The following is a 10,784-nucleotide window of genomic DNA, read 5'->3' on the forward strand; positions in this document are numbered from 1 at the left end:
CTCTAAGGTCGTTAGGAACTAGTATAAATAGCGGCTAAGGCCTTTGTAATTGTGGTGCTTCCGTATTATAATCGTCAAATTTTCAATTGAATGAATTGAAGAACCTTTCAAGCAATTCTCCTGCATTCATCTTCTTCCTCATCTTGACTGTGTGTTCTTGATTTATTTACTCCGTTCTGTTCTTATTATTGTTTCCGCTGCACTTTAATCGTCTTAGAGTTCATTCAGAGTATTAGATCAATATCAAAGCTGAATTTAAGGTCCAACACTTGTAAACCTCCCAAGTTTTCTGGTGAGCGTGATCCTGTTAAAGCTATGTGTTGGCTTAAAGAAATTGAACTGAGTCTGCAGGTTAGTAAAAGTGCAGAAGAAGATAAAGTCATGTTTGCTGTATCTCGTCTGAGATCAAGTGCTTTATACTGGTGGGAAGTTCTTTCAAGTTCAGATCCAAACATTTTGAAAACTATGTTGTGGGAAGAATTTATGATCAAGTTTAAAGTGCAGTATTGTCTTGAAGCGGCAGTGCGAAAGTTGGAAGATGATTTCCTTCGTCTTGAACAAGGAAACATGTCAGTCCGCCAGTATACGGAAGTCTTTATGGAACAATCCCGGTTCGCTGAAGCTTACATCATATCGGAAAATAGTAAAGTAAGAAATTACGTCTGGGGTTTAGAATCGAATCTTCGAAAATATGTGATATCCAGGAATCCGACAACATTTCAAGCGGCAGTTGATGCTGCTGAAATTCTGGAGCGAGACATTAACCGACAACCACAAGAGAAAGCTGGAGAGAAAAGAAAGGGGGATGCTACAGTAACTGATTTTCGTAGACCGAGGTTTATGGAAAATTTGAATCGACCAGTTTCAAGGTTTGCTGATAGGGCGTGTACCCAATGTCATAAGATACATCAGGGAAATTGTAATACAAAATCTCGAGTATGGTTTAAATGTCAGGAACTAGGACATATAGCTCGCGACTGTCGGATGACGCAGAGGTGTTTTACTTGTAGTTCATCTCAACATGTAAATGCCGATTATCCGCAAGCAAAGAGTCGAGGGTCTGGTTTTGCTGGAGGTCGAGGATTTGGATATTCTGGGGGTCGAGGATCTGGGTATGTGCCAACGGGTCATGGGCAAATAGATAATCGTGTTAATCCAAGTGGACGGGGAGGGATAAGACAGGCATAGTCTAATATAAGAGGGAGAGCCATTCAGATGATGAGAGGCGAGGCAGAAGAGCACCGTGAAGTGGTAACAGGTACATTCCTTGTTAATTCAGTATGTGCCAAAGTTTTATTTGATTCGGGTGCAAATCGTTCTTTTGTGTCACCATCGTTTGTTAACTGCGCACATTTAGAATCTAAAGCATTGAGTGAGGATCTAATTGTGGAAACATCAAACGATAGTGAAGTTTTGGTTAAGGAAAGTATAGATGAATGCTTTATAAGTATAGAAGGGTGTGAAGTGTCTATACAATTGTTTCCTTTGCCTTTAAAGGAATTTGATATAATTATAGGCATGGATTGGTTAGCTAATAATCAAGCTAACATAGTTTGTGATGAGAAGATGATTCATATAGACTTACTAGAAAAAGGAAGGGTTGTGATTTACGGGGATCGACGGGATCGTTATTCTAGCCTTATCTCAGTTTTAAAGGCTTGAAAGCATGTGCAGAAGGGATGTGTTAGTTTTCTTGCGTATGTTATAGACATGAGGAAAAAAAGAAAAGATGAAAGATATTCCAGTTGTGAGGGAATTTCATGAGGTATTTCCGGAAGATTTGATAAGTCTACCTCCGGATCGAACGATAGAATTTCAAATAGAACTACTTCCTGGAGCAGCACCCGTAACACGTGCACCATATAGATTAGCTCCTTCTGAGTTAAAAGAGTTAATGACCCAATTGAAAGAATTATTGGATAAAGGATTTATTCGACCAAGTACTTCCCCGTGGGGTGCGCCGGTGCTTTTTGTGAAAAAGAAGGATGGATCAATGAGGATGTGCATKGATTACCGGGAACTGAATAAATTGACAATCAAAAATAAATATCCTCTCCCAAGAATTGATGATTTGTTTGATCAATTGGTTGGAGCTACTTATTTTTCAAAAATTGATTTACGGTCCGGTTATCATCAGTTGAAGATTCGGAATGAAGATGTGTCGAAAACAACATTTCGTACACGTTATGGTCATTATGAATTCCTGGTTATGCCATTTAGACTCACAAATGCGCCTGCAGCTTTTATGGACATGATGAATAGGGTGTGTCGTCCCTATCTTGATAAATTTGTGATTGTCTTCATTGATGATATTCTGATATATTCTCGGTCGGAAGAAGAATATGCACATCATTTGAGATTACTCTTAGAATTGCTGAAACAAGAGAAACTGTATGCTAAGATGTCAAAGTGTGAATTTTGGCTGCAAGAAGTTCAGTTTTTGGGGCATGTTATCTCAAAAGAAGGGACTAAAGTAGACCCATTCAAGATTGAAGCTATTAAAAAATGGGAAGCTCTAAAGACTCCAACTGAAGTCAGAAGTTTTCTTGGATTGGCTGGGTATTATCGTAAGTTTATACAGGATTTCTCTAGTATAGCTACTACATTAATGAAACTAAATAAGAAGAATGTGAAATATGAGTGGGATGAAGCACAAGCTCAAGCCTTTCAGATGTTAAAAGATAAGTTATGCAGTGCACCAATTCTATCTTTGCTAGATGGAATGAAAGATTTTGTGGTATATAGTGACGCATCAAAGATGGGTTTGGGTTGTGTATTAATGCAACGTGGAAAGGTAATAGCTTATGCTTCTAGACAATTAAAAGATCATGAAAGGCAGTATCCTACTCATGATATGGAACTGGCGGCAGTAGTGTTTGCTTTGAAGATATGGAGACATTATTTGTATGAAACGAAGTGTCAAATCTTCACAGATCATAAGAGCTTGCAACATCTATTTCATCAGAAAGATCTGAATATGCGTCAAAGAAGATGGTTGGAATTGGTAAGTGATTATGATTGTAAAATTTTATATCATCCAGGAAAGGCAAATGTAGTGGCCGATGCGTTAAGTCGACAAGAGAAAAGTGGAACTATCAAAGCTATAACTTTACGAGTTGAGTTGTTACCCAGTATTCAAGAAGAGTTACGAGAATTTCAACATGAGGCAATGAAAAAGGATAAGATTAAACAAGAAAGATTGGATGGATTAATATCTGATTTGATGAAAGATGACAAAGAATTCTGGAAATTCCAGAATAGAATTTGGGTACCATGCTATGGTGATATCAAAAATCGTATTTTGGGTGAGGCTCATAAGTCACGTTTTGTAATTCACCCAGGTACAAATAAAATGTATCGGGATTTGAAGCAACACTATTGGTGGCCAGGTATGAAGAAGGATATAGCTAAGCATGTTGAGCAATGCTTAACATGTCTTCAGGTAAAGATTGAACATCAACGCCCTTACGGTAAATTGCAATCTTTAGAAATTCCAGTGTGGAAGTGGGATCACATCACTATGGATTTCATAACCAAATTGCCGAGAACATCAAAAGGTTATGATGCTATATGGGTGATAGTAGATCGGTTATCCAAATCTGCACACTTTTTACCTATGAAAGAATCTTATTCAATGGAGAGATTAGCAAAACTGTTTATTAATGAGATAGTGACACGTCATGGTGTTCTTCTATCAATTGTTTCAGACAGGGATAGTCGATTCACTTCTATGTTTTGGAAAAGTTTCCAWAGGGAGATGGGTTCTCAGATTAAGTTAAGTACAACTTATCACCCTCAGACTGATGGACAAAGTGAACGAACTATCCAAACATTGGAAGATATGATTAGAGTGTGTGTAATTGATTTTGGAGGATCATGGGATAGTTATTTGGCTTTGGTGGAATTTGCATACAACAATAGCTATCATTCAAGTATTCAGGCAACACCTTTTGAGGTTCTATACGGACGCAAATGTCGAACTCCTTTATGTTGGAATGAAATAGGTGAAAAACAGTTAGCTGGGCCTGAGTTAGTTCAGCAAACTGCAGATAAAATTGGAGTAATACGGGAACAAATGAAAGCGGCTCAAGATAGACAAAGAAGTTACGCAGATAAACRTCGGAAGCCGATTGAGTTTCAAGTAGGTGATAGAGTGATGTTGAAGGTATCGCCATGGAAAGGAATAGTACGTTTTGGTAAAAAGGGAAAGTTAAGTCCGAGGTACATTGGACCATTCYCTATCATTAAAAGGGTTGGGGAAGTAGCCTATAAGTTAGAACTTCCTTTAGAGTTGAGTGGGATCCATGACACGTTTCATGTATCGAATTTAAGGAAGTGTCTAGTAAATCCAGGTATGGCAGTGCCGTTACCCGAAACTAAAGTAAACGAAAGATTGTGTTTTGAAGAAACCCCTGAACAAATTACCGACTTCAAAGTAAGAAAGTTGTGAAACAAAGAGGTTGGATTAGTAAAGGTTCAGTGACGTTATCATAAAGGACCAGACGCCACTTCGGAATCAGAATCAGAGATGGGAATGAAGTATCCCTACCTTTTTGCTTAAATGGAATTCCGGGACATAATTCTTTTAAGGAGGGAATGTTGTAATATTCGGTTGCAAGTTTTAATTTGAGATTTTGATATATATATATATATATGTGTGTGTGTGTGTGTGTGTGTGTGTGTGTGTGAGGATTGGTGTGTGGGGAAAGGTTTTATAGCCCATCTTGTAGAAAAAGGCGATTATGACACTTGCTATATATAGCAAGTGCCTTTGAAAAAGAAAAGCTTATTTTTCTTTGGCAGATTTGAGAAGAAAATCGTAGGGAGAAAAGAGTGAAAAGAAGCTACAGATATTTGAAGTCAAAATTTTCAAAATCAAAGGTGAGTGTATACTGCTTTAAAGTATTGGTTATTGCTTCTTTTATTATTAAAATATGCTACTTATGAACTGCATTTCATAAGAATTTGGTCAAGTCCTTAAACCGGACAAGAGGTGTCCGAAGATTTTTCTAAATCGCCCAAGTGTTGTCCGGATATCTTCTTAAACCGCTCAAGTGTTGTCCGGATATCTCCTTAAATCGCCCAAGTGTTGTCCGAATATTTTCTTAAACCGCTCAAGTATTAACCGGATTAAGAGCTAAACCGCTCAAGCCATGTCCGATTATTCTTTTTCTACTCTAAGTAATTGTTCGGATTTCATATCCAGGCAAGGTTGACCGGACTTCAAATCCGGCTAATGTGTTGAAGCTTTTGAGATGAAATGGCGGTGTAACCGCGAGGGAGATGAAATGGCGGTGTAACCGCGAGGAAGATGAAAAGATATGTGATAGATATAGATAAAATATTTGTGATATACAGGTTTGATTCTAAACTGCTAGTTTAGAAAGTATGTTGTTGGTATAAGTCATATACACTCACTAGACCTTTTGGGTCTAATGCTCAGTTGTTGGACTAACCTGTTTTGCATGTCATCATACCTTGTAGGATAGAGGCAAGGGAAAAGTTTAAAATTGATGACTTTTAGTTACTCTTAAATGTATCAAAGGAAGTTCTTGTTAATCTGTATTTTGTAAACGATGTTACAATTTGTGTTATGAGTAATATCAGGTGGATTATCTGTCTAGTGGAAATAGTGGGTTGTTACATAGATCTAGCTTCCACACTGCCATTACCATTCTTCGTTTTCATCTCCATTGCTTCTGCTTCCAATCAACCCTAAAATCCTAGTGGATAAATCTGTGATCCATATCCAGATCCATTGAACAAAAGGGATGATGATGAAGATGGCTCTACACAAGGATGTTGACTGAGCAGAAGAACGACGATGACGATGGTTGAATGTTTCCAAAAAGTGAAGAAACAATGGTTGAATGTTTTCAGAAGAAGGAACGACGATGCATATGGATTTTCTCTTATGTTGAATGGTTAAATGTTTTCAGTGTCTTGCAAGATGGAGAACGAAATGGGATGGGGGATAAAAGAGGAAAAGGGTAAAAAAGGAATAAATGGATTAATAAATGGTTGAGTACAAAGGATATCACTTTTGTAGCTGAATTATTTAGCCCATGATTGGTCGAATAAGCCCATACCGAACAGCTGAATATAGTCGTGCGAATAAGCCATATCCTTTATATAGCTCATTAAGCCCTACCGAACAGCCCCTTGCTAGATAAGCTATAAGCCTCATAAAGCTTTTTTCCAAATAGTCGTTTAATATAAGTAGTAGGTGACATTGCGTAACAATCTTTTTTTTTTTGTTAATGCAATTAAGTTGAGATAAAACATAATCTGTTAATTAACAACTACTGAAATAAAATGTAAAACAATGAATGTATTAAGAGTGTTTAGAAATAAATATTTTTCATTGATGTTATACACTTTTTCAAACCAAAAAGACCACAAATCTTTTATTGAGTTTGATTTTGTTTTTATCAATTTTTGTTCACAAGGTTCATATATATTTCTTATAATTATTATATTTCTAAGACCTTCGAAGTACTTTTGGAATGGTGAAGTCTAATTATGTTAACGAAATAGAATTGCCATACATTTTCTAATTTTTTGAAAAAAATATGTAGAAGTTAAATTTGTAGAAAATGGTTAGTCACAAATGTATACACATGATTATTAGAGAAGTGTATCAAGAGAAGTTGAAAAATTATAACCACATAGAGATGAATAATTGAGAGATTAAAGGAGCAATTATTAGAGAGAAGATAACTAGGTTGGAATAACATAAAATTATCAAAGAAAAACCACTCATAATAAAACATACATCTTTGATTTAGGGACACAAAAGTTTAACAAATTAAACAATTAAAAATTTAAAAATTGTAGGAAAAATTATTATTTAAGGGGAAATTTACTAAAATGGCCATTTTGTAATATAGATTTCACTTTTTAGTCACTTTTCAAGGTCTTTTCCTGAAATGGCCATACTTTACGAAAAGACTACAAGCAGAAGATTTGTCTTTGCGAAAAGTCCTTTTAAAAAAAAAATCAGTTTTTTAGACTTTACGTAGAAAGTGAACTAAAGATTTCATTTAATATTTAAACATTGGAAAATAATACAAGTCTTTCATCAGTATTGGTAGGCATATTACATATAAGTTATATACTAAAAGTAAAGAAAGGAAAATAAAGATTTACAAGACAGAAAGAACATCTAAACTAAGTCACTGAAGTTGATATACCTAGGTACATCTTTTTCGAGCTTCTTGCATCTCAGCACCTTCTTTCTGATCTTGCGTTCCATCACCTCTCCATAGATGTCAGTATCTAGCCAAGTCCTTAGATACTTTAGATGATCTATCGAACAGAGGTGGAACTTGGATACTCGCTGGAAACTGTATTCGCCATCATAGTCGATGAATGTGAGTCCAAACTCAGGCTTCATGTGCACAATGTTAGGTATGTAGGGACCCTTCGCTGGTACTGTCAGATTCAGCTTTGAGAGATCCGACTTCTTTCGATCCTTCAGGATTTCATCCAAGGAGAATTTAGTTTTGTGTTCGTTCCTATGGGATGTTCCATCTTCAGGATCTGAAAGGTGTTTTCTTCTTAAGAGAGGCTTCTCTAGCAAAGGAGGGACATCAATAATCTTAGACACCTTCTTAAATAACTCGTTCAGGATGTCTTCAATTATCGACTTATGCTTTGACTTTAGCGTTGAATAGTCTGTCGAATCTCCAACCATTCATCGAAGCCGTACTGCCCGAGGTAAGAAGGGTACTCAGTGACAACATCTTGGTTCTATCTGAAGATGACAATAGAAATGAGAAGTCCATTATCCTTCTTCCGTCTGCTAATAGTGAAGTTTGAGATCCTGTCGGGACTTATTCTTTTCTTGATCCTTTCATTGTACCACTTCAGGTCATGGTATTTTAGCGTCAACGTCCTTTGATGTTCTCGTCCAGCTTGTGACAACAACTAAGCCTGAGCTTTGACCGGATCCTTTTTCTTCAGCTTCCCTTTGGCCAGAGCTTGGATAGCTAGAGACTTGGCCAACTTTAGACTATCCTTCATCTATTTTAGTTTAATGCACAACTCCTCTTCGCTTTTAGGGCTTCCTCTTATTTAATGTCACTGAGGAAGTCGAACTCACCACAACTGAAGGTATAAAGAGGGATTTTTTACTCTGGTTTGGTAGAGCTGACTCCTTAGCTGAGTCATCCTTTGGTTGTTGAGATCTCCAAATGTTTGAATATCAACTATCCTTTCATCTAGAGGACCATAGGAGATTGTTGGTGCAGTGAGTAGAAGAAAGGAGACTTCAGATTCTTGAGAAAAGGGTACAAACCTGGAGCTTTGTGAAACCTTGGTAAGATCAATCGCCTTGAAGATGATGGAGAGATTGCCTTCTTCAACCACTCCTTTGTCCTTAGAGGTGGAGTAATGGTTATTTGAGGTTCTTTCCCCCTGGGAAGCTAGTTCCCTTAAGGAGACACCCTTCTGAGCCGGTATTGGATGGTGAATTTGTCATCATCGTCGTCGTTGTCTCCAAGATCTTGTCCAACAGTGGTGCAATATTCTTCAATTCCTCCTTCTTCTCTCTCCAAGGTGGTCAGGACAAGGAAACCCCCCCAAGTCTAACCCAACCACCACAATCCTTTATTCCAAACACCCATCTCAACCAACTCTTGGTTCTCCTTCGAGGACCAAGAAGGCCAAAAAGGGAACAACCACGTCTTTGGCTGTGACCTCTCAAAAGGTCTCAGCTATTGAAACAAGCCTTACCCCCGGGGTAATTTCAGTCAGCCTTCCCAGCTCTTCAGTGATATCTGAAATCACTGTCGTACCAGTGGATCCTCACCCAACCGCCTCAGTGACCCAAATCACTGAAGGTGAGAATATCAGTGTCGCTACAGTTGAATACCCACTACCTATAGTCTCAGCCATCTTCTCCTCCCCTCCTTCCTTGCCTCTACATGTGTCTATGAATCACCAGTGACTGTCCTCCCTGATGATGAGACACCCACCGCTGGACCTGAGGTAGCTCCTCTCGAGGCTCCTCAACAAACTGGTGCTTATCCTCTCGAATGCACCATGGAGCCCACCAGCGTTAATCCCTCAGATAACACTGAAGACCCTTCAGGTACTCCATCTTCCTACCCATTTAGTCCCTCTAACCCTGCGCTTCTTAATGCTCACTCTTACTCTTTTTCAGGTCCTTCTGAGGAACCAGCCATGGAACAACATAGGACATGGCTGAGAACATGAAGCTGCTCCTCCCCGCAGTCGAGACTGTCTTCATCAAGATGGACGTGGTCTATAAAGACATGTCTTAAAGGGATAAAGTAGCTGCTGACCTCTCAAATGTCAGGGCTGAAGTTCAAGAGGTCAAGGGCCAGCTTTCAACACTACAAGTGGCAGTTCAAGCCAATGCTAAGGCCATCGCTGCCCTAACGAGTAAGGCCGATGAAGCAAACTCCCAACTTGTCCAACATGCAGAACTGATGCAGCAAGTTTTGGCTGCTCTTCATCGACTAGTGCCAGCGCCTCAACCTTCTTTCACCGCTGATGACCGCACCCAACTTAATGAAGCGCGTGAAGCAACAATTAGCCTAGCTAGCGCTCTGATGCGACTAGAGGAAATGATGGTGCTCCAAATCTAGAACGTCGACCAACTCTCTGGCTATTGGTTAAGAGCTATTGCTAGAGAGGGGGACATAAGGTCTGACGTTGGGCCATCAGATGCTGCTGCCGCCACTAAACCTGCTGCTCCTAAATCTGAAGTTGAAGCTGAGGTTGTTAATGAAATCCCAACATCCTATGAAACTCTTATAGCTGAGGAAATTTATGTCGTCCGAGCTAACGCTGAAGCTCACGACGATGACCTTCCCATCACCTCTGCAGCTGATGCTGCTGATGTGGAAGAAGACGATGAAGAGGATGATGAAGAAGATGGTGAGTCTCCCAATCTTCCTGACTCTGGCAGTGACGTAGACGATGAAAACGACTTCACGATCCAGTACCAGCGACCTACTACTGCCATGAAAGGTGTCGCCCTCAGGGATTATGCATCCCAAGGGGAGCAAAGGGAGAATGAGGGTGTTCAAGAAACACACTAGAGCACCACGTCGAAAGGCAAAGGTGTTGCTGAAGAAGGGAATCTCAAGGTACTTTTCAAACTCCTTGAACTCTTATATGACGAGTCCTCTAGCCAAATCACCATAACATCCATGTACCAACTCTCCATCCTCAACTATCTGCGGTCGGCTGGAGGAATGGGTCCTAGAGAACCCAACCCCCAACGCTTCCACCAACCAGCAGATGACTCAGCTCAGGAAGTCACTCGACCAAACAAGAGTAAGAATTCCTCTTCGTACCTCTAGTTGTGGTGAGTTCGACTTCTTGATCGAAGCTGAAAGACTCGAGACTCTCAAGGCCGAGGAAGAACTTGAACTTCAGAGAAAACAAACTAAGGACAGCTTAAAGCTGGCCAAGTCTCTAGCCCCAAAAGTTCTTTCAAAGAAAAAATCCAAAAAGACGGTGAACATTGTCCAGGTCCAAGCTAGGCTTCTCTCTATTGCAGAGGTTGAACGCGAAAAGAACCTGAAGTGTGTAACACCCCCTTCAAACTCACCTTGCATATAACATAGATTATTATATAAAGAAGTACATGTTTACCCCACATAGGTCCATAATACAATAGCCTATATTACAAAAATGTACAACTGAAAAATTCAAAGTACATGCTCTTGTAATCATAACATCTATTCTCCAAAACAAATCCAAATATGATCTTCATAAAACTAAGCACATTGGGAAATAATTCACATTTT

General features: G+C 39.1%; 1 protein-coding gene across 1 annotated transcript in view; it reads left to right on the top strand.

Annotated features, from left to right (window-relative positions):
- Window positions 1–10,070, top strand: part of LOC112505754 (G2-specific protein kinase nim-1-like) — a 22,520-nt gene extending 12,450 nt beyond the window's left edge. The window contains exons 4-6 of the mRNA XM_025109719.1: window positions 8,064–8,115; window positions 8,948–9,094; window positions 9,694–10,070. Of these exons, the coding sequence (XP_024965487.1) occupies window positions 8,064–8,115; window positions 8,948–9,094; window positions 9,694–10,070 (576 nt within the window). The remainder of the gene's footprint in view (window positions 1–8,063; window positions 8,116–8,947; window positions 9,095–9,693) is intronic.
- The last annotated feature ends 714 nt before the right edge of the window (window positions 10,071–10,784 follow it).

The sequence above is a fragment of the Cynara cardunculus genome (genome assembly GCF_001531365.2).
Source record: "Cynara cardunculus var. scolymus isolate 2C chromosome LG 1, CcrdV1, whole genome shotgun sequence".
Taxonomy (NCBI): domain Eukaryota; kingdom Viridiplantae; phylum Streptophyta; class Magnoliopsida; order Asterales; family Asteraceae; genus Cynara; species Cynara cardunculus.